Source organism: Heterocephalus glaber, unplaced genomic scaffold, assembly GCF_053883595.1.
Source record: "Heterocephalus glaber isolate CG9 unplaced genomic scaffold, H.glaber_assembly_v1.0 deba00001442, whole genome shotgun sequence".
Classification (NCBI taxonomy): domain Eukaryota; kingdom Metazoa; phylum Chordata; class Mammalia; order Rodentia; family Bathyergidae; genus Heterocephalus; species Heterocephalus glaber.
In genome coordinates this window covers 43,334,449-43,358,881 of record NW_028258296.1, presented here as the reverse complement: position 1 = coordinate 43,358,881, position 24,433 = coordinate 43,334,449, and the positions used below count along the sequence as shown (strand labels likewise).

Here is a 24,433-nt window from a genome sequence, read left to right as displayed (position 1 = left end):
AAAACCAAAAATCAAAAATACCAAAATGATTTGTGTAATTTATTTTTAGGCTACCCTGAAACAGCACAGTGATTTTGCATATGGTAGGCGCTCTATGAAAATGCAGCCTCAGTGTATCATTTAACATTAATATTAACATGCTATAAATTCAATAGTAAACACCTGCTTTTTTTTGTTTTTTTGAGACAGGGTCTTTCAGGGTAGCCCAGGCTAGCCTCGAACTTGCAGGGATTCTCCTTCCTCAGCCTCCCGAGTGCTAGAATTACAGGCATGCTCCACCACCCCCGGCAACACCCGCTTTTGACTTTTAAAATAAGAGTACATTTTTCCCAAAGGCATCTTCGCTCCTCCCCTCACTCTTCCATCACAGACAAGAAAATGCTATCTTTATTTTTATATAAAGTGGCAAGCTGAGTCTCTGGAAGGAAAGCAAGACACCATACACTGTTTTCCAAGTAATCAAAATTCAGTCCACCGCGTGTAGAAAAAACGAGTTGAGGGTCTGGGAGCTGAAAGAATATTTTCTTAGCGCTCAGGCATTTCTGGACCAACTTTACCCAGACAAGAGTTCCTCAAGGCTGCGGTGCAATCGCCTGTTTTCGGGTCAGAGTGCGAGACTCATCAGGACGCTAGCGGGGTGCAGCTCGTGCGGAACCGGCCGCTCCTGACCGTTCGCAACGCGCGCCGGGCGCCGGGAACCGAACAGCGGGGCCACGGCCGCTGAGTGGGCGCCGCCTCCACCCAACAGTCGAGGGCGGGCGCACGCCTGGGGAGTGGCGGGCGAAGGTCGGGGTCTCGCCCGAGGTTCCGATCGGGCCTAGAAAATGGCTTCGGAGCATGCGCCGTAGCTGCCGTTAAGAGCGCCGGGGTTACGGACGGCCGCTCCGCCTCTCTCCTCGATGGGCCTCGAGCTCTGAGGTGGGACTGCTGCCTCCGGAAGATGGGACCATAGCTTCCCGGTAGGACGCAGGGAGTTAATAGAAGCCGCTGGTTGACGTGCTGCCCACATTTCAGGCTGAGTTGCGGTCGATTGAACACGTGTGTGCTATTGAGACCCGAGAGCCAGATTCAAGTCTGTGTGAGTGACTTGGGTCGATGTTGCAGCATGAAGGACACTCGGTATTTCATTTTGATGAAGTTTTAAAAAGCTACGGAGAGCAATATGGATGATGTTGGGTGTTTTAACAGTGAAATTGGCGGGACGCGGGTGTTTCGATTTATATCAAACTGAATAGTGGTAAAAAGAAAGACTGGGTGCTATTGCACCTAGCTGAGTTTGAGGTAGTGGAAAGTTATGCCTGCAGACCTGTTTGCTAGTGTCAGAAATAGTACTTGCAGGATAAACTCTGTGGTTTAAAAAGTAACACGTTAGAAGAGAGAAAGCCCCTCTCCCTTCCCTTCCCTTCCCATCCCATCTGGGCAGCTATTTCCTCCCCAAGGGTTGGCGGTGGGTGGCTCTTGTGTTGCTCAGGCTGGCCTCCAACTCAGTTCTGCTTCAGGTGTGCCAAGCCACTAGTCATCACGCCCAGCAGGTGTCTCTCTTTATGAAAACGGAATTCTGTATTTACAGCTGAGTCGCTCCTGATTTTCTGATACAGAGCTGAGGATATATCTGAGTTCTTTGTCTCAAGAGAATTTGGAAATAAAATGGAAATAGAAGAAAAGAACGTGCAGGTAAATGCCAGCCCTCTAACTGGCCTATGTGACTTTCAGACTTAACCATAGCGATGTACTGAGATTACAAGCAAAATCCATCCCCTTTAGACTCTAGCATTTCCTGGGGTGTTGAACTACGCAAGACCTGATATTGATGAAATGTCTGCATTTGGTGTATATAAAGTACAATAGTGTTTTTATCACTGCTTTTTTTTTAAGCAAAACATTTATTGGACTATTTTAGATGTACATAATGATAATACTCATCTTAGGGAATTTGCACCTGTACATGTTACATCCTGCCTCTTTTTTCCCATTTCCCCCTTCCCTTGATCCCCCTCCCTATGTACAAAAGCTTTGTTTCCATTTTTTCCTTCTATTTTCACTTTTCTTTTTTGTCCCTTCCTTCCTTGCCCCCTTCCCCTCTCCCTTGTCCCCCTATCACCAATTGTTACTTTAAAAACACTGTCTCTACTGTAAATGTGTGAATGAATCACCTGGAGATTTTAAACTGTGGATTTTGAGGAGGTCTGGTGTGAGGCCTCAGAATTTGCATTTCTGTGACATTTTCAGGGGTTTGGGGACTATGTGCGCACGTGGGTCCAAGGCCAAAGCCTGTCTAAGAGGGTGCAGAGGAGCCCAAGTAAAGCTCAGTCAGAACGTCATTTGTTATCCAAACATTTTCCAGCCTCTTGTCTATGTGGAACACAGGCTTTGGCAGTTCACAAAAGGCCCTCAGTGGTTAGCTGACTTCTAATTGTTATTACGGCATTCACTAGTAATGTTTATGTCAGCTGAAACTGAGCTGTAGCAAGCACAAGGCCCAATTCTCACCTGCAGAAAGACAGCAGGTGAGCAGTGGAGGACAGGGGCGTGAGGGAGGGAACTAGGGTATTCTTCAAAGTGATCAGGGAAAGAAAGATTTTCCCCTCATTTAATTTCTCTTTGTTTAAAAACTTTCAGAGCAATAGTGTGGTTGATGGTAATTTTGAAGAAGTTTGTCCAGAGAAGATAATTAAGTTTAAACCTCCATTATACAAACAGCGATACCAGTTTGTGAGAGATTTAGTGCGCAGACACGAACCCAAGAAGGTAGGTATCTCTTTCCAAACATGTAACTATTAGGTTATTCCATGAAGTGGTTTGTCAGACTCATTAGTAAGTACTCTTACACTGAGCTATGTCCTCAGCCCTTGCCTTTCTATGTGTGTAGTTGTTCTTACAGTAATTCTGTTTTCGGCTGTTCTACATTCACACAATTTTGAACATTATATCTTAAGCCATAAGTGGTTTTTCCTGTATATGATTCAGTCTGTTTTTGTTCCACTGACTCATGATTTTTGCTTTTGCTTCCTGCCCCAGGATTTGCCTTTATAAAGATTCTTACCTATTAACTAAATACCCTGGGCCAGAGGTAGGCAGAATCTATTGAGCTCATAATTCGGAATTTAATAGCAGGCTTTGGCGTTCAGAGAATATAAATTCTTTTACAGCCTAGAGGTCTGATATTTTATTTTTGGCAACTTGATTTTCAAGCACATTGTCAGTGTGCATTTATGAAAGCCTTATCATTTTTTCACATTGTACTAATAGTTGGAAGACTTGTTTTCTAGTCCAGGTTATACTGTTTAACTTTAATAATGAGAGGTTTGGATTCTTTCTCTTTTTTTTTTTTTTTTGAGACAGGGTCTTACTTTATAATACCACCCAGCCTTGAACTCACTGTGTAGCCCAGGCTGGCCTCAAACTCATGTTGATCCTCTTGCCTCAGCCTCCTGAGTGCTGGGATTACAGGCATGCACCACCATGCGTGGCTTGGGCATTTTCTTTAGGGTTTTTTTCCCCCATCTTGCAGTCTTTATAATTCCATTTTTTTAGATCTTTAATTTGTTATAGTTTCTTTATTTCTTCTTATCTTGTTTTCTATTGTGCCATATGTGCCATATTTCCTTTTATGTTGTTTTGTTTGGGACATAAATATTTACTATTAGGTTTTCTTTGCTTACTGATATTTTATAAATTATTTTCATCAAGGCTTTTGCTCTGATGTCTGCTTTCTCATCATTATTCCATGTTCTCCTCTTTTTAGTTAAGCATGATCTTAGTCCATCTTCTGTGAATTAAAAATAAATTCTGTACATTAAAGAGTTACAATATAAAAAGGGAAACAATAAAATGGAAAAAATGTCAGACAATATGGGTTCGACTTTTTAAACAGTTAACTGGAAACCTTACAAAGATGCCATAAAAGGAAAAGAATTTATTATATAAAATGGTAAATTGCTCTATGTAGTAGAGACACCATGAACAAAATCAAAAGCTAAACTATAGTTGTGAAGAAAATGTTGGCCACACAGAAGAAAGACTTAATGCATGAAGAATGCTTACAAATTGATTAGGAAAAGACCCAATAGAAAAAGTGAGCCAAGGAAATAAACACACATTTTGCAGATTAGGTTATGTAGTTGACTGGTCTTCACTTTATTTTTTTTGTGGTTCTGGGAATTGAACCAGGGACTTCACACTGAGCTGCATTCTGAGCCCTTTTAAATTTTTTTATTTTGAGGAGACAGGGTCTTGTTAAGTTGCTCAGGCTGGGCTTGAATTTGCAGTTCTCCTGCCTCAGCCTCCCAGAATGCTGGGATTACAGGTGTGCACCACACATCCAGCTTTAATTTTTTTAATCCTTTTTTTTTTTTTTTTTTTTTTGCTACTGGGGCTCAAACTCAGGACCTTGTGCTTGCGAGGCAGGCACCACTGAGCTAAATCCTGGCCCTGATTTTTTAAAATCTTTTTAAGAGATGGGGACCTCGCTGTGTTGTCCAGGTAGGTCTCTGACTCCTGAGAAACATACCAAGACCAAATTCAAAAGGAAAAAGAAAAGAAAAAAGAAAAGGTAACAGCTAGGTATGGCAGCATATGACTGTAATTCCAGCTACTTGAGAAGCTGAGGCAGGAAGATTACACAAGTATTGAGGTCAGCCTGGGCAACTTGATGAGACTTTGTCTCAAAAGGAAAAAAAGGGCTGGGCATATAGCTCAATGGGAGAGTCCCTCTGGTTTAATCCTCAGTACTGCACCACTTAAAAAAAATTACAAAATGGTCTTGCTCATCAGCTTCAGAGAAAATCATGATTTCATGGAATTTATATACCAAATCATTATCATAATGAGTTTGATGTTCTGTCTGTAGATTAGATGTTGGTAAGGTGAACATCTAGATAAAAAGGTTTTTTTTTCTGTTCTCTATTGTAGTCTCAGTTAAGATTCTTTTGTACAGAGGTTTCCCCTGCTTTAATTACACCAGGGCTGCCTGAACACAAAGATGTGTTCATTTATGTCTTCGTAGCCATTTAGGCACATGTATTCAGGAGCATTTAAAATGGCCTTTTTGGCAGCTCATAGTTCAGTATGGAATTTCATATGGTTTGATGCGATTGTTGTCTCAAATAAATTTCTCTATATAGAAAATAAAAGCGGTGTTTTAGAGAGGTATTTTTCTTTTTGCTGAAACATGGAACTATGAATATTTATGACTCCAAGTTCCGATTCTGAATGGGAAAACTGCATGTACCTAATCTTTCTCCCCTCTCATTAGTCAAATATAGACAATAGTAGTTGTTCTAGAGTAGGAATGGCTATTTCTATTTGACTTTCATCAAACGGAAATCGTTATTTGCCCAGAGACTTATAAAATCTCAGATGAATTCTAGTTTTGGGTACACAATCCTGCTGAAAAGATCTTTCCATATAGTGGTTTTATTACTGATACATAGTCACTCCACACTTCCAATTTTTTAGTTCATACTCCTCTGGCTACAAATGTCTTTGGAATGTCATTCTGTCTCATCTGCAGGTTGCAGACCTGGGATGTGGTGATACTGAGCTCCTAAGGCTGCTAAAAATCTACCCATGCATTCAACTGCTTGTTGGAGTAGATATTGATGAGGAAAAATTACAATCAAATGGGTAATACTTAGTGCAATGGTTTATATATGTTTGTCTCCCAAACGTGTATGTGCTGGAAGTGTGGCCCTCAGAGTGGTGGTTAGGGCTAATAGAAGGTAATGAAGTATGGGGGGCTCTGCTCGGAATGGACTGAAGCCTGTCTTTGGAGAGTGGGTTAGGTCTTGTGATTGGATTAGTTGTGAGGAGGGGTTATAAAGCATGGCCATCCCATGTGCTTGGCCCTTTCAAGCCACTATTTCCCCTTCTGATGCAGATTGTTTTGAGAATGTTTTTCTTCTAAAAAACAAATAGCTCAAAATCACTGATCCAAAGTGAGCTGGAAGACCAAAGTATTAAAATGAGAACAACATCAAATATTTATTCTCACTGGCCAGTAACTTCCCACAATGAGAGGAAGCTGCCCTGTAACCTAGGTTTAGTATATCAAGATGAGGAGAACAAGCCAAGCCAGATTTACAGTAGTGTAGGTAGATGATGATTATCAAGGGATCTGAGATCTGTAGCTAGTGGGAATTAAAAAAAAAAATTTTGCGGTGCTGGGGATCAACCTCGGGTTTTTGCATGCTGGTTACCACTGGTACCACTGGTTCTACCACTGAGCACATCCCCAGCCTGAGACTTTCTAAATAGATCTTGTTTAGAATGTTTCTTACTTACACAGTAATTCTTTGCAGACATCATTTGTCTCCCTATTTGGGGGAGTTTGTAAAACCCCGGGATCTGGATTTGACTGTTACCTTGTATCATGGCTCTGTTGTGGAGAGAGACTCTCGCTTGGTTGGATTTGACTTGATAACGTGCATTGAATTGTAAGTCTTCCACTGTATTAACTGTTCATTCTGAAAAATATGAAAGGATTAGCTTCAGTAATCTTAGTGTCCTAAATATTTGGGTCATGATGATTATTTGCAACAAAAATTGCTCAACAGGGCTGGGGATTTAGCTCAGTGGTTCTGCCTCCTGCCTCGCCTAGCGCAAGGGCCCGATTTCAATCCCTGGTACAAAAAAAAAAAAAAATTTGCTCAACAGTTGAGAATATCTTTTTATTCTCATTCCATATTTTACTTGGAAATACAGCTAAGTTCCAAAAAACAAACAGCACCAAGAGCACCCATATATCATTTATCCAGGTTTACCTGTTAATGTTTTTCTCCTTTTCTTTATCATCTGTATATGTGTATGTGTACTCTCCCCCCGACAGTTTTGCTTTCTGGAGCTAATTAAAGGTAGGTTATAGACATCATGGATCTTTTCCCCTGATAAAAAATTCAGTTTGTGTTTCTAAGACAAGGGATTATGTAACTGGTTCTCCATTTTTCATTTTTAATGTTTTTTAATTTTGGACTTCTGGTGATTAGATTCAGGTTACCCATCCTTGGAATACTGTAGAACCCTGGAGAGGTATTTGGGACCTTCTTAGACCATCCCAATCGAGGACATATAATGTCTACCTGTCCCTTGGTGATGTTAATTTTGATCCTCCCAGTGTTTGGTCCACTGAATAATTACTGTTTTGTTTTTCCCTTTTTCTATCACAGTTGTGGGACAGTCTGGGGAGACACAGTGAGAGTATGCAAATATCTTGCCACTAATCCAACTTTACCTAGATTTAGTATCATGAATGCTCAGTCTATTAAAATGGTGGGAAATGATGTTTTTTTATGATTCCAATTCTTCTACATTTACTCATCAACCCATGACATTTTACCATTGAGCAAGATCCTTCCCTTACACTCTATCAATATATAATTTCCTATTTTTTTAGTGGTTTATGATTTATCCACTTATTTTCTTGTTTGTCCCAGGCTTTGCCATTGGGTGTCCACCTAGTTGGTTCCTGTGTCCTTGTGATATGTCTTGTTTGTGAGTACTTAGATTTTGAAGTAATAAGATGTTTAAGGCTCCCCCTTTTTTTTTTTTGGTACCGGGGATAGAACTTGGGACCTTGCACTTGCGAGGCAGGCAGTGGCACCACTGAGCTAAATCCCTGGTCCTAAGGCTCCTCTTATTCAGTTCTGTCCCTAGTCCTGGAACTACAGGCATGTGCTATAGTGCCTGACTATGTTTTTTTATTGTTGCATATTTCCCTACTATAAGAATGTAACATAATCTGTCTTAGTCACTTTCCCCTTGTTGGACACAATACCTGACACTCACAACTTAAGGAGAGGTTTATTTTGTGGTTTGAGTCCATGGTTGGCAGACTCTATGGCAGAAACAGAATGGCAGATGGATATGGTAGAGGAAATGGTATTCAGCCCATGGGCAGCCAGGAAACAGAGACAGAAGGGAGGAGCTGGGGATGAGAATACATTGTTCCGGGTCATGCCCTGTTATTGTTTGGATCTGAAATATCCCACCAAAGTCTCATGTGTTTGGAAGGTGATTGGATCATGGAGGAGCTGTACTCACCAGTGGATGTGTCCACTGGTGAGTTCAGCAGCTGAGTGTGCTGTGGGGAGGTGGTGCCTGGCTAGAAGTGGGTCAGTAGGGGTGTGATCTAGAAGGGTGTATCTCTCTTCCTAGCTCCACCATTTTCTCTCTACTTCCTGGCTGTCCTGACATAATAAGCTTTTCCTCCTCTATGCCCCTCTACCATGCCATTTCTGCCTTGGACCTGTGAGATCATGGACTGTAACTTTCTTTTAAGTTGTGGTTGTCTGGTAGTGTGTCTCAGCAATGAGGAAAATAACTAACACATGTCCCCAGTGACCTGCCTCCAACCAGGCCCGACCTCCTAACAACACATTCAGCTACTGAACTCATCAATGGATGATCACCTTTCATACATATGAGAATTTTGGAGGGCATTTTAGATCAAAACATTCTACTCCAACCTCCAAAAGACTCATGTCCATCTCATTATGCAAAAGGCATTTAGCCCATCTCTTCAGTCACCAAAGTTTTAACAGTTCCAGTTGCTGAAAAGTCCAAGTCCAAAGTCTCCTCTGAGACTCAAGATGAACTCTTAGCTGTGAGCCTCTATAAAAACTAAAAAGAAAGTTAAATACTTCCAACATACAATGGCACAGGGCAAACGTTCTCATTCCAAAAGTGAGGAATAGGGGGATAAAAAGGAATCAAACTGAAACAAGATTGAAGCCAGAAGGACAAATGTTAAATCCTGTAGCTCTGTGTCCAGCACCCAAGGCAGGTGACATGTGATCTCCAAATGGGTAGCCCCACTCCTGTGACAATGCCAGTTGCAGCCCTCATGGCCTTTCCCTTGGGGTGGCTCTGCTTACTACCTGGAGGTTTCCTCAGCAGACATTCCTGGCATCTTGAACTTCTTGGAGGTCTCTACTGCACTTTTGGCTTCACCCTCACAGCTTCATGCACTGCCCTCTTAGGCATACACTTCTTGGCTTCTCAGGCCTTCTTCAGAAATCTAGGCGGAAGCTTCAATGACCACATAACTCTTGCATTCTGCATGCTTATATGATCAGCACCATGCAGATGGATGATGTCAGGCTCTACTGCCAGCTGTGGCAGTAACCAGGCCCCCTTATGCCTACACAGACCTGAGTGTCTGGATGGCTGAGCACTATGAAATGAATTTTGGGGAACCAAATCCTGGGTAACCACTTTTCTAGGCAGCCCCTCTTGAACCAAATCCTGGGTAACCACTTTTCTAGGCAGCCCCTCTTGAGCAGGGGGCCCAGGGGATCTCTTCTGAAACAAAAGCTTTATAGTTTTGCACTTGACATTTGAGCCTGTGAAGGGTGGGGTCTTGCTATTTCCTGTGATGACTTCAAACCTCTTTCCTATTGTCCTGATGCAAAGTATTTACCTTTTTAATGCTAATCTTTTCAGCAACCATGCTTTCCAAGGACCAACACTCCAGGTACTTCATTTCTGATCAGACTGTCAATTTTCATATCTGCTTTTTGCTCTTGATTTTCATTGTAGATCTGACTAAAAGCAGCCAGGCAATATCCATGCCACAGGCTGCATGTTGGGCTGCTTTGAAATTTCTTCCACTAGATTAATTAGTCCACCATTCTTAAATTCAGTTTCCTGCAGAATCTCAGGATATGGCCAAAATAAAGACCAATTTTTTGCCAGGGTATAACACATGGCTCTAGTTCAACTGTCAATGAAATCTATCTTAGTCACTTTTCTCATTGCTGAGACACAAAAGCCAATACACACAATTTAAAGGAGGAAAAGTTTATTTTGGCTCACATTTGTAGTCTGTAGTCAGCTGGCTCCAAGGCAGAATAGCATGGCCCAGGGCCATAGTGTGAGACAAGGTGCTCATAGCATGGCAGTGGGAAAGCAGAGAGTGCGTCAGGAGAGGAGCTGCATAGAGAGACAAATCCTTCAAAGCCATACCCCCGGTGTCTGTGGTTGTCAGGCTCTAAGGCAGAAGTAGGATGGCAGACGGGCATGGAAGAAGGAAAGATGTTCAGCCCATGGCAGTCAGGAAGCAGAGACAGAAGGGAGGAGCTGGGCACAAGCATACACCCTTCCAGATCATACCTGGTCAGCATGACCCAGCTCCAACTAGGCCCTACTTCCTAACTGTGCATTCAGCTACTGAACTCAATGGATGAATCCACTGGATATAGTGTCCCCATAGTACAGTCACCTTCCCCACACAGGAGAGTTTTCAGGGACATTTTAGATCTGAGCCGTAACAATGTGTTTAACCAGTGTCATATTAAGGAACATTTAGAGTGATCTGATTGTTATTGCATGGCTTTGTTTATATGTTGTTTTTGCATATGTGAGTATATCTGTAGAGTAAACACCTAGATATAAAATTGCTAGGTCAAAGGACACATGTATTTTGAATTTTTTGGTTTTTTTGGTATGTGGGGAATGAACTCAGGATCTCAAGCTTGTCAGGCAGGCGTTGTGTGTATTTTTAATTTTGATAGCACCTTTGGTTATGGTGCAGGTTTGAGTTGGTAGAAGAGAGCCCCAGAGAGTAGATGTAAGAAAGTAGAACCTTGATTCTCTTAATTTAACAGCCTGAGCTGAGTAATCCCATGTTTTGCCATTGCATGGGCATAACTCAGAAACCAAATTCTATTGTACTACCCTTGTAGTGTTACATCCATCAGTACAGTTGTAGCTGCGCTGATTCTTTTTAAAAGAAAAAAACATATTCATTGATTAGAAATACATGTTTGCATTTGTGTATGTAGACATTTGTATTATACAGTACATATGTGGCTTTTATTTTACTGAGTGTGGTGAGGAACCCCAGCCAGGCAGAAAGGTCATATATACACATTATATGAAGGAATTTCGTTCTATACACATACATTTTTGCAGTGCTAGAGACTAAACCCAGGGCTTCACACACGGCTAAGTAGGCACACTACCACCAAACTGAACCCACAGCTCCATCTTACTTTCTAATGTACGGTAAAGCAATCACTTTCCCTTTAATCATGTTATGTTGTAACTGCAATTTTTGATATATGTAGTATTTACACTGATGATGTAAAGAAGGCAGATGGGATGAAGATTTGAGGGACTGCTAGATCTGACAGCTTGGAGACTGATTAACTACTGTAATGGATGAACAGTTTACTTCAGTGCTGCTTCCTATAACTGGTTGAAGGGTCATGATACCTCTGCCTATTAGTGTTCTGAGAAATACAGACCCTCCCGTGTGGTGAGAAGATTATCTTCCTGAACCTTATTCAACACAGCTCCTGGTTTGCTTGCAAATTCATCTGAAGCTCAGGCCCTTATGAAGCAGTTTCATCAATATCTAGAGTTTTTAGGGCATACTGACATAGGAAGTCAACAGTATTTTGTCAGACTCATTTTCACCAATACTCAGATGCAAATTTAAAGAAGTTGTAGGAATGGTACAAGGAACTCCCTAGATTCGGCAATTATTAATCTTTCACTCCATTTACATAGGCATTTTTTTCTAAATATAATTCTCTATGTTTTTCATCTGAACCATTTGAGAGCAAGTTAGAGACACTGTCTCTTTACCCCTAAATACCTCTCTGTATCTTCCAAGAACAAATATTTCCTCTTCCATAACCATTGTATACTGAATTAGGAAATGTAACAGTGATACAGCATCATTATGCAATATACAATCTATACTCAAAATCCATCAGTTCCAGTAATGTCTTTGTAGCTATTTTGAAATTTAGCTAGAACTTAAAACACTCCAAGATCACAGAGACATTTTAAATTGTCATGTTGGGTATCCTTTAATCTAGAACAGGTCTGCTCAGTCTTTCTGCTTTATTTGCTCTTTTATCCTTTTTTTTTTTTTTTATTTTTGTGGTGCTAGAGATTGAATCCAGGGACTCATGCGTGCTAGGCAGAGGCTCTGCTATTGAGCTACAGCACCAGCCCTGCCCTTTATTTATTTTTGGTACCTGGGATCTAACTTGGGTCTTTGCGCTTGTGCAGCAGGCAGCGAAACCGCTAAATCCCCAGCCCCCTGCCCTTTATTTTTGAAGAATACATGATAATTGTTTTGTAGACTGCCCCTCAGTCTAGGTTTATCTATTACCTCATTATTAGGTCCAGGTTATGGTTTTTACTTATGTACAGTATTTTTTTGAGGGTTGATGATGTGTCCCATGGAGCTCAGCAAAAGAACTTAAGGGAGCACTGTGGGTAGGGTTGGGGAATGGGGATTTGAATATGTGAATAACTGTTCATGGGTCATGGCACTGTTGCATATTCAAAGAAAAGATAAATCAGTATAGAGATGGGAATTGCTTGTCAGTTAGGAAAGTACTTCCAAGTTAAGGTACGTTAGTAATATCTTTCCCATTAACCATTTTAGAATAGAACATTTGGATTCAGACCATCTGGCCAGATTTCCTGAAGTGGTATTTGGGTACCTGTCTCCAGTCATGATTGTCATCAGCACACCAAATTCTGAGTTCAACCCCCTGTTTCCCATAGTCACCCTAAGAGATGCAGACCATAAATTTGAGTGGAACAGAATGGAGTTTCAGACCTGGTAAGTTCAGAAGGTTTTTTGTTTGTTTGTTTGGTTCTTGGAAATCTTACTGGAGTTTAAAAATCCTAGGAAGTAAACCTTTATGTGTGTATCTTACCTAAATTCTTTTCTTTATTCTAATAAATTCCCAATGTGTAATGTATGTACTATATAAGGGATCATAAGGAACTACTACATCTGGGCAGCTCTGGAAAGGGTGTGTGGGCACCAGGTGCTGTGCAGGTGAAGGCATCTGTAGAGTGGGCATTAAGGATAGGCAGGTGTGGGGCTGTGAGTGAGCCACAGGTCCAGGTCCTGGGCCAGCTCCTTGGGCTAGCTCACATTTCTGGAGTAATTGTAAACCAAAATAGGTAGTTGAGGCTGTAGCTTTTGTGGTCTCTTGTGCAGCCCCTCACTCTGAGTGCCCCATAACTTTTTCTCTTCCATATTTTTGTGGTAACTTGGAAACTGACATTATGTCACTGCCTATGCTCATTAGAAACTAAGCAAACCCTGTGATGCAGCATTATGTGATGGTATGCGTGTGTAACGTGGAAGCATTTTAATTCATATTTTACCACTGACTGGAATTTTTTAAATGATATCCATGCGGATTTATGTCTAGATCTTTAACATACATGTAGAGATGTCAGGTCATTCCCTTTATAGTGGCAACATAAAGTTTATGTTCTGCCTGATTATCAATAAACAGCTCTTCTAGCTAGGTGTGGTGGCACACACCTGTGATCCCAGTACTGTGGAGGCTGAAGTGGGAAGATTGCAAGTTTGAGCCCAGCCTGGGCATCTTAGTGACTTAGCGACCTGGGCAACTTATTGAGGCCTTGTCTTCAAAACGGGTTGGGAGAGGCCCCGTGAGGCCCTGGGTTCAATCAGTGGTGCCACAGAAACAAACCAACCAACCAGCTCCTCTAACCAGAATGTCTGTAAATTGGCTTTTCATTTTCCCATTATCTTTCAAATAAAAGCCAACTTTATCTTACATAAAACATGGAAAGCTGTTGTGAAGATGCAGGAATGTGACAGGGACTCCAGGGACAAGGATGCATCCTGGCCTTGGGAATGAGCTGGGAGCCAAAACTCGAGTGGCTGGAATTTACTTAACAGTAATTATTAGCAAATTGTTTAAAAGTAGCTGTATGCTTAGAAAAACGATTTCTTTCATTTTTATTCCAGGGCTTTACAAGTGGCAAATCACTACAATTACTCTGTGGAGTTTACTGGGGTAGGCAAACCGCCAGCTGGTGCTGAGCATGTTGGATTCTGCACCCAGATAGGCGTCTTCCGGAAAAACAGCAGAGAGGCACCAGGGCCCTGTGTTTCAGAGCAGCACGATCATCATGTTTATAAAGCTGTGAGTATTCTTGGTGCGGCAGCACTCAGGGCGAAAAGTACGCTGCTTAGGATGGTGAACTTTTTTTGTCTTTTACTAGTACCAAAGTAGAGATGAGTGTGAATTTCTTTATTTTGAGTCTCAGCTTGACAGATTCTTCAGGGCCCATGACTCCTGGTAGAGCTGGTCTGCTGCATCCGTTGATACTGCTCAGTCCCTTGGCATTTCTCAAGGCATCTTAATGAGAACAATCTTGAGCAGCAGTTTTAGAATACTTCAAAAGCATACTTCAGTAACATCATTTGTAATCTCTTCAAATTATTGGCATTAAAGAAAAAGCGAGCCAAGCTGGACTCGGTACATACCTGTAATTTCAGCTACTCAGGATGCTGAGGCAGGAGGATCACAAGTTCAAGGCCACCCTAGCAAGATGTAGGGCCACTTAGTGAGACTCTGTCTCAAAATAAAAAGGGTTGGGAAACTTGTGAGTTTGGGTCACGAGCTCACACAGGCCACTCTGTTGGAGTCCACGAGTCTATGAGTATGGAAATGTCCTTAGATGCTGTTTTGTCTGCCAATCTCATGAGCTTCGTTGTTTCGAGAATATTTCATTGCAGAGGTTGTCAATTTTTGGATCTGGATGTCTCAGCCCATGTGAGTAGTGGGAATTTAGTCCACACATTTCATCTAGCTTGAGCTTGATTTCTCATGAAACTCTATCCATGTGGTCTCAGCAGCTGGCATGTGGCCGCCAGAAGCAGAAGTATGTTCCGAGGACCCCTGCTGGCCCACGCAGCTCAGTGTCGTCGTCGTCCCCCCGCTCCGAGCTGCACCTTGGTCTGCCCTTCCTGTGGGCCGTGAAAGGCGTGGCCAACACAGCAGCTTTGATTTGTTCTTGATAAACACGCAGGCTGCTCCAGTTTTACCTTTCAGATCTGTAGTTTTCACCCTTGACTTCTTTTGTATAAGTTCTTGGTTTTAAGTTTGGGTAAATACAAAAGATAGCCAAAATGAAAAAAAAAAATAAATAAATAAAAAGGGTTGGGCATGTGGCTCAGTGGTACAGCACTTGCCTTATGCCCAATTCTTTGGGTGTGCCCATGCATATTACACAAGCACGCAAAATCTAGTCATCCAGAAGAAACACATTTTGCCTCTCAACTGAACCATTTTCTCTTCTTTCCTCCCTCCTGTTTCCTCCTCCTTTCTTTCATTCTTTCCTTCAGAGTCTCACTCTGTTATGCAGAGTGGACTTAAACTCCTTAGTCAAGAGATCCTCTTGCCTCAGCCTTCCCACCAGCTTGGGACCACAGGCACATGCCAACAGATCCAGACCAAACTATTATTCTTTTTTCACCCTTTTCCCTGTACAGTAAGTCCCCAACTTACAAGTTCCATTCTGGGAGAACATTCATAAGACAGACTCAACAAAGTGAGTCTTACACACCTTTGACACAAACATACAAGATAAAGCATAAAAAAACCAAACACACACACACAGATACTGTCAATAAACTATTTTTATTGGTACAGTTACCTTAAAATGGTAAGGTAGACAGGAGAGCTATTCTTTTTTTTTTTGGTACCAGGGATCGAACTCAGGACCTTGCGCTTGCAAGGCAGGCGGCAGCACCACTGAGCTAAATCCCTGCTCCCTATGGGAGCTACTTCTGTGATTTGTTCACATCTACGAATGTCTGTAATCCAAGGGGCATTTGTATTTGTGAAAGTTCACAACTCAAATGTTCTGCATCAGTGACTTAATGTGATCTCTTAGGAAGGAGATGTATTGGATTAGTGTGCATTGGTAGAACCCTGGCTGGGAGAAACTGGCCATTAGAATTGGAAAACAAATCAGATAATTAATGTCAGTATGTGAGTCATTTGAGTCCCATTATAACTGAGGCATTTACAATGAGGATCTGACCCTATCTAATATGTAACTGGATATAATACAGTAAGAGTTAAACTCTTATGTGGCAGAGAGGTACGGATGGCTTTGAAAATTTTCCTATGTTTCATGTGTTTTGCTTCCTTCCCTTCAGGTTTATACAACCTCCTACCCAAGTTTACAGCAGGAAAGGGTGCTCAAATTTGAACTGGTCGGGGAAGTGTTGTTCCAAGTGGAACACTTGAGACTTCGGCATCTGCGAACGCTGCGAGAAGAGAAGAGGGGAGCGGGCACTGTGCCTGTGCCGAAGGACCCATCTGTGGCCCCCAGCCTGATGTTGGGAGCACTCTTCACAGAGGCTGAAAAAGCCAGGATAGAGAATTCTCCCAAGCCCTTCTGTGAAGGGGGTAGGTTTTTCGTCCCCCTGCAGAGACTCCTTGCTTATCCCAGACTGCACCGCTTGCCTGTGGATGAAGAGAGGATGCGATCACTTCTTGCTGACTCCGTGTGTTTGAGCAGTGATGGGTCTGCAGTCACGGTTGACCTGCATAATACTTGGGATTGTGACCCTGAAGATAATTGAGCCATCCATATTTCCCAAAGTTCGAAGTCTCAGCAATAGTTGAACTCACTCAGAACTTAAGCTTTTTTTGGTTATAGTCCTATTTAAGTAACATTTAAAAAGTTTGAACACAAGCCATTCCTGACTGGTGGAGATATGGCTGACATACAGCCAGATTGCTCTTTACCTGAGAAAGGTATTGGGGTTTAACTAAAAGCAGTGTGGTTTTTCAATTGGAAATTTTCTTTGATGTTTTCTCAAGAATGAAGAAAGAGGATATGATAATGTTTTGAGTGTACCCGTATTTTGATGTTTGAGCCCTATGTTGAATGACATTAAAAATTCAAAAGTGCGGGCTGGGGATTTAGCTCAGTGGTTTCATCACCTGCCTTACAAGCGCAAGGTCCCAAGTTCGATCCCTGGTACCAAAAAAAAAAAAGTCTACACTTAGGGCCGGGGATTTAGCTCAGTGGTTCTGGCGCCTGCCTTGCAAGCGCAAGGTCCCAAGTTTGATCCCCGGTACCAAAAAAACCCCCCAAAAAACAAAAGTGCACACTGTAATCTCAGCCACTCAAGAAGCTGAGGCAGGAGAACTGCAAATTGGAGGCCACCTGGTCAGTTTACCAAGACCTTGTCTTAACAATGTCTGAGGAGGGCTGGGGATTTAGCTCAGTGGTTTTGCCACCTGCCGCGCAAGCGCGAGGACCCGAGTTCAATCCCTGGTACCAGAAAAACCCAACAACAAAATGTCTGGGGATGTAGCTCAGGGAGTACTTGCCTACCATGCCTGAGGCCCCGTTTTCAGTTCCCACTATTGGGAAAAAAAGTGATCAAATGCACTTTTTCAACCTTTTCTCAAGGGTTCTGAATGGCTTTTAAATATTTCTAGGATTCTCCTTTGGGTCAAATTCTTACCTATTATTTAGCCTAAAAATATACAAAAAAGAAATACAGGTATTTGAAGGGCACAGACGCTTCCTTATGACATAACCATTGTCAACAGTCCATGGTTTCATTTCTTTTGTTTTTTTTTGGCAGTGCTGAGTATTGAACCCAGGACCTTGTACATGCTAAGCAAGCACTGTACCACTGAACTACATCCCCAGCCATGTCTCTTTTTTTGAGCACCTGCTTCTCCAGGAACTTCCTGATTGGCCTGGGGTGGTATGAACATTGGGAGGAAAAAAAAAAATACAGCTTCGCCCACTGGGGGAGAAAGTGATTTAAGTGACTTTTCTAAGGCACGGGAGTCCAGGTGACCAACAGGGCACACTTAGATGTGTGCTTTGCTTACTGTAGTATACTTGGCATGCCACCTGAGGGACAGAGATGGAGATGTGATCTCCAGCTACCATTTTCACATTCCATACCAGCAGAAGGGAGAAGTGGCACGAGCCAGCGGCCTGCTCTGGTTGCTGCAGGTTGTATTCTGAGACCTCAGAATGAGGTCTTACGGCCATATGTAGCAGCAAAAGAAGCTGAGAAGCAGTTTGTATTCTGGGAGGCCACATGACCACTTGGTGGCCTTCCAGGGAACAAGAGGAAAATGGACACTGGCAAATTGTGCCATACCTGGGTATCCTGACTACCTTGAGATGGGCCCTAGTCAGGGGTGCAGTGTTGCTCTCTGAGCAAGGCCTACAGTGGCCAGTCAGGCTGAAGCTGAATTTTGAAGGGGTAATCATTGGGAAGTAGATTTGGTGAGGACAGGAGACAAAGGATTCTGGAAGAAAAGTATTAATCATATAACCTCTGTTAACCACCTGGTTTCTCCTTAAATCTCAGACTCCTCCACCTCCATGTATCTGTACTGAATCCTCCCCTCCACTTGTGCTCAAAAGTACAATGACCTAGAGATCGGCATCCCTCCTCATCCATCCCAAAGGCCCTGTCCTCAACCTTTCTAGGCCTGTATACAACTTTCGTCCTAAGGCTCCTTTCTCATTGTTGCTCTTTTCTAGTGCTGCATTTTCTAGCCAGGGCCAGCCTTTTATCTTTCTCCAAAGCTTGATCACTTGATCCCCTACCTTTTAAGAAACCTTTAAGGCCTCAGGACTGTGGGGGGCGGGCGCTAAAGCCCCTTGGGTTTCACCTGCGAGGCAAGCACTCTACCATTGAGCCACACCTCCCGCCTTTGTACCTATTAAAGTTGTGTTTACTCCTTATCTTGACAGATGCTTTCTTTGCACATTGAAAGGTTTATTAACCTTTTTTTTTTTTTGTACCAGGGATCGAACTTGGGTCCTTGCACTTGCACAGCAGATGACGAAACCACTGAGCTAAATCCCAGGCCCAGCATGTTGGCACAGGCCTGTAATTCTAGCACTTGGGAAGCTAAGGCAGGAGGATCACCATGAGTTCAAGGCCAGCCTGGGCTACACAGTGAATTCAAGGCCAGCCCGAACTACATAGCGAGACCCTTCTAAAAAAACCCCAAAAAACAAAAACCCAAAACATTCCAGCCAGAGATCAGGGAATATAGGGCTAGATAGTGAATCTTTGCAGGTTGTAGGGCTTCTAGCACAGCAATTCAACTCTGCTTGAGTTGGAGAGGAGCAGCTCTAGGTAATGTAAACCTGTGCCTCTGTTCATTAAAACATCTGAAGGCAGGTTTGGTCAATAGTCTGTAGACATTTGTTCCCTTTACTGCTGGGGACCAAACCCAGGGCCTTGTGCATGTTAGGCAAGGGGGTCTACCACTGAGCCACACCCTTGCCCAGAACCTTGTTCCAAACAAAGATACACCCTACCCTTTAGCAGCACAGAAATGGTGGAAAATTTTGTAAAGGCAATTACAGATTAAGATCCCTACTGCTATAAATGCAGAAAGCAGCCAGTCAGGGCTTGCTAAGGGAATTTTACCTCAGTTACATGTAGTGTGGGGCAGTAGCCCCATCACAAAGTTCTTACAGATGCTAAGGGGATAGGGCCTGCCCAGCACAGGGAAAGTGTTCTGAGACAGCTGTGTTACTCTCCAGGATGACAGAAAGGCCCATTCTGGGGTCCAGGCAGCTATTGCTCACAGCAGTGAATACTGCAGACCTAGAAAGAAAGCATTATTCAAGACTGTTTCTAAGACTGAATTGTTAAACACTTGTGGTTTGAAGAAGCAAGTAGAGAAGTGGCAGCCTACACTTTGTGTAGAGTCCTCTTTGTTCTCTGCAGAACGAGTGTACACAGCGCCTAGCCCGGTTTGTCTCAGACACTGCAGAGGGGACCTGCTGGAATGAGGTGTCCTCTTCAGTCATTGCCCAGTCCACACTGTCACCTGCTGTCCCTTCACTGCTCCTAGAACATCTCAACTCACTGGAACTATGCTTCCCAAAGTGAAATCGTGAATAGCCATTCTCTCCCTACTCCACACTGTTCCGAGAATTTTCTAGGAGTAACCTAAGAAATCAGATAGTGGAATTGAACCCTTTGAACTCTTAATATTTTATGCTATCTTCATATCTGAAAGTTCCATTTTATAATCATGCCTTGGAATGAGTGGGCTTCCTAAGGTCCACCTGAGTAGGGAAGACAAAATTATTTTTTGGTTCTGGTGTTTGAATACAGGGCCTTGTTTGCCTAAGCACACTCTCTGTCACTTAGCTATACTCCCAGCCAGAAGTTTTTCATTTTGCTTTCTTTTTTGGGGGGGGGGATTCCTATTGGTAAAATATATTATACCTTATATGTTGGGTAAAGCATTGCTGCTATCAAATTCACAAGGCTAAGCACCGGTTTTAGATCATGTGGGTAAGGAGCTTCTGGTTGCAGGAAATGTTGGAGGGAAAATACATTTTCTCTTAAACTTATGTTCTGGCTCAACTTTCGATGTTTGAACCTTGATGGGGACAACTGCAGCTACCTTTAACTCCAGTCCTCCAGAAAACAAGGAAGCAAACAAAAATAACCAAATCCTAAATAACTTACCATTGTCTGTCTGTCTCTTTCCCTTCCTTTTCCCTTTTCTTGCTTGGGAGCTAACACATGTGCATACTAGGCAAATGCTGTGCAACTGAATTACACCACAGCCCTAAAAACTACCAATTAAAAAACTGCACCTTATTTCTGTAATAATTTTAAAATTTAAGTTATGAACGTAAAAGATTATAACAGTTTAGAACTGTACCGAATTTAAATAATTTCATAATACCGTAAATAAAATTTTTACCCTTAAAAATCTACTCTTCATAGCCTGTTGGGAATTCCTGACCCCTCCAATTGATTACTCCTCTGGCAAAGCAGTCCTGTCCACCACTCCTCATAGATTCCAGTTGACGAAGTGTCCATTTTTATACTATCAACTTCACATTAATGGTATTTACTACAGATTTTGATGCAACTTTTATAAATGTACGGATGTTCTCCATTCTTTATTATTATATGTGCTTTTACAAAACATTCATAGGATGAATAAAATTCATGCTAAAAACCCCAAACTGCTCGTAAGGATGCAAAGAAATGTCCCTCAGGAGCTTGCCCCTTACCTCCATTTTATTCCCAAGAAATAACTATCAAGTATTTCACTACAAGTAGATTTTAGTTTTGCAAGAACTAGTGGCCTTCTGGGGGATAAGGTTAGTCCCCCCCCCGTCCCAGGAAAAACACATGAATGGACCACATAGTTTATAAAGCAGAAGGCCCAAGCACAGCAACTTAGGTCTTTGTGAGGGTGCTATATGGGGAAGAGTTTTATTTGTAGATTTTTCTTTGAAAGCTTTCATTATCACCTACCCATGTCCACACCCCCACGCTAGATGTGAAATACATGTTACCAGGTATCACCTCCAACTCCTATTTCCATGGTCTGAGATCTCCAAAAGCTTTCTGCTACTATCAAAATATCTGAGCAATTATAAAGAGAAAAGGTTAGTTTTTGGTTTACAGTCTGGAGGTTCTAGTCCATGTTCTTTAGGCCTTTAGTGAACAGCACATCATGGTAGGAGCACCTGGCAGAGCAAAGGTGCTCACCTCTTGGCTAGAGAGCAAGAGAGGCAGGGGAAGGGGCCAGGGCCCCACCATCCCCTTCAAGGGCAACCCCCAGTGGCCTAAAGACCACCTTCTAGCCCCACCTCTTAAAAAGTCCACCACCTCCCAATAGCATCTCCCGGGGGGAACAAACCTTTTAACATGTGGGCAGTTGGGGGACATTCAAGATCGAAACTTGCAGAAAAAGCCTGTCTTCACAGCACTCCTTGCACTCAAGTTCAATGTGAACGTGGTCCCCTCAGCATTTTCACAAGTCCCTCCAAACACACCTGCTTTTCCTCACACAGCAGCCAGCTCACATCTTTCCCGGCCTTCTCACCCCTACCCCCACCCTTCCACTTCCTGTCCACTCTGATTTCCAACCTTCTCCTCTACAACATACTCAGCAAGCAGTTTAGCTCCTGTATAGTGTTCTCAGACCTCAGCTTGTTGGTGGCTATCAGGGAATACTTCCAAATTAAGGCAATTCCCTTCATTGGAGTTTGGGTGAAAACAAAACATCTCATCACACCTGGTTCTGTGGAGAAGTGTTGAGCAGTTGGCAGGAAGTCAGGGACTGAGCACCATCAGTGATGGCAATGCAGAATCTTCTGAAGACTTTGAGAACAATGGATTTCTGTCTTGTGGTGTGTGCTAGGTATTAACTACACTAAACGCATATAAAGCACATCTTTGGGGATATTCAGAAAAGGGGACACGTGGGAATATTGTTGCATTCTAGCAAACAAGTTGGTAGAAGCTGAAAGATAGAGAAATTTTTACACTGAATGTTAAATACTAGTTTCTGAAGCCCCATGTGCCAATTATAACCCCCTTTCCCCCTTGAAAATTAATACTCTTGCTCTCTACCTATTTAGCTGTTGGGTTTCTAATGATCTGTCAAATTGCACGTAGACGTTACCTGGACCCTTTTGGCTCCATTGCTGTAATTATCTCCCGTTTCTATGCATTTTATTTCATCCTAGATGCTCTGACTCAGCCAGAAATAGTCAAATTTAGCTGTGATTATTTGTTTTCCCTAGAAACACTACTGCCTGCTTCCGCACCACTCCTTGTCTCTTTGGGCCCTTGGCTTCCACTGAATGGGCCTTGTTTCCCACTGCAGTGTCTCTGCGCTTTATGCTATTCATCTACTGCTTTCTGTTTAAAATCCTCACAGAACAGTAGTTATGGAACTTTTCTTTGATCCCACAACAAATGAAACAATTTCACCTTAATTACACAATGCTTTAAGTTCTTTTTTGAAATTATTTCTATTATTAGTGAAAAAAATAGAAAATTCTTTTTCCTTTGGTTTTAATTCCATGGAATATACATGAAAGAGGGGCAGATACAAGATCATCCCCGGAAAGGGAGATACACCAGAATCATTGAAATTCAATGCCAGAAGGTGGCGCACTCTTTCTAAAGTAACTGCATACATTTGTTTTGAGGCGTTCCAAATATAACTAAGGTTAAAAATAAAAACAAAAACCTTAGGTATGCCAACCTGAAGAGACATCTTAGCCTAGCTGAGTTTCAGTTACATAGGAATGGTATCTAAACCAATTAATATAGGAAGTTTCTGACATTTCCTTCTTTACATGGGTTCACAAGGAATAAAGACCAGTGACCCAGGGAATGCCTAAATTTGAGCCTTTCCTGTTTCCTATTTTTTTGGTTCCATTTCATATAACATAGGAATACTGATGACTTCCTACTTGTAAAAATGGAAAGAAAGATTTAATTATGTACTTCTATCAGGGAAATGATGCATAGGTACACAAAGGGAAGAGGTAAAAATTGGTAAAAGGGAAGGATAGGGAGGGAGAGGAAGAGGAAAATCATTAGGTGTTAAGAAAAGTGGCTAAGTTATAACAAGAAGACCTGGCCTGGGAACATAATGCCAGAGATGAGGACAAGGAGGTCTGAGGGGCAAATCAGAAGTCCTGCTATGATCTGGTGCAAAGTCATCCTGGGTGATCCTTTGTGATCCTGTGTACTGGGGAGGGGTCTGGAGGGTTTCCCAGAGCACACAGACCCTACCCCTTTCTACCAATAAGTAGTGTGCTTTCTGCTTAGTCATGTGACTTTTAATAATGTGTACTGTTTAGGGAAGCCCTGACAATATATAGAAGAGGATGTGGTTTCAAACTCTTATTAAACTATAGTTCAGTGGCTGGGGATTTTAGTTCAGTGTTGGTACCCTCTGCCTCGAAAGCTCCTGAGTTCGATTCCCGGTACCAAAAACCAAACCAAAACAAAACAAACTATAGTCAGTGATGGTGAACCTTTAGGACGTTCAGTGATAACAGAGCTTGCCGCGGCATGTGTGCCATAGGTTTGCAGCCACTGCCATAGTTTTTATTAACCTTAAATTGCTATTATTTTTTTCTCGGTACCAGAGATCCAACTCAGGACCTTGCGCTTGCCATGCAGGTGTGGCTTCTCTGAGCTAAATCCCTGGCTTAAATTGCTATTATAATTTGCATATCAGCATAGGGAATGTGTTGAATTTGTTTTTCCTCCCTGAGGACACTGACCAAAGGGGAAAAAGAGGGCATGTAATCTCAGGATGCTCAGGCAGGAGGGTAGCAAGTTAGGTGACAACCTGGGCAAGATCCTATATCGAAAATAAAAAGGACCTGGGATGCTCTTCCATGCTTCCTGGGTACAATCCTCAGTACTACAATCAAAATGGCAGGAGTGGGGGAGTATGGGTGACAATGAATATCATTTGTTGAATGCTTAACTTATAGTGGCCATTTAATAAACCATCTGTGTGTCAAGAATCGACATGTATGTATGTATGTAGATGCTACACAAAGGTAAATTTTGCTTTGGTAAAACTAAGTAGCATACTCTTTTTAAAAAGAAAAATGTCATTTGTTTTTAAGTTTTTGGCATATCCTTAACATTAACTTACATGTTCTTTGTCACAACCTGCTAGAGCTGGTGGTACTGTTTCCATCCTAGACCTGGAAGCTGGTTCTGAGTGGAGCTTATAGTCAGATTCAGGTTTGTCTTACTCCAAAGCCTGTGCCTGTGCCACTGCAGGGGTTGCTGAAGGTTCAAAGACGTCTCCCACTTTCCAGTGTACAAGTCATATACTGC

The 24,433-nt window shown here is 42.3% G+C and overlaps 2 protein-coding genes across 3 annotated transcripts in view; one reads left to right on the top strand and one right to left on the bottom strand.

Moving 5' to 3' along the window:
• The window catches only part of Eeig2 (EEIG family member 2), a 99,184-nt gene that overhangs the window by 2,739 nt on the left and 72,012 nt on the right, over nucleotides 1–24,433 (bottom strand). The window contains exon 13 of the transcript XR_015452022.1: nucleotides 558–24,433. The gene's annotated coding sequence lies outside the window, so the exon portion shown is untranslated. The remainder of the gene's footprint in view (nucleotides 1–557) is intronic.
• Nucleotides 939–16,715, top strand: Henmt1 (HEN methyltransferase 1). Of its 2 annotated transcripts, XM_004853594.4 has the most exons (8): nucleotides 939–1,119; nucleotides 1,599–1,674; nucleotides 2,620–2,748; nucleotides 5,513–5,625; nucleotides 6,300–6,434; nucleotides 12,401–12,580; nucleotides 13,754–13,931; nucleotides 15,956–16,715. In XM_004853594.4, the coding sequence occupies exons 1-8, from the start codon at nucleotides 1,106–1,108 to the stop codon at nucleotides 16,382–16,384; spliced, it is 1,254 nt and encodes a 417-aa protein (XP_004853651.1). In that variant the 5' UTR covers nucleotides 939–1,105; the 3' UTR covers nucleotides 16,385–16,715. The 2 variants fall into 2 exon arrangements, with proteins under 2 accessions (XP_004853651.1, XP_004853657.1); XM_004853600.4 differs by lacking the exon at nucleotides 6,300–6,434.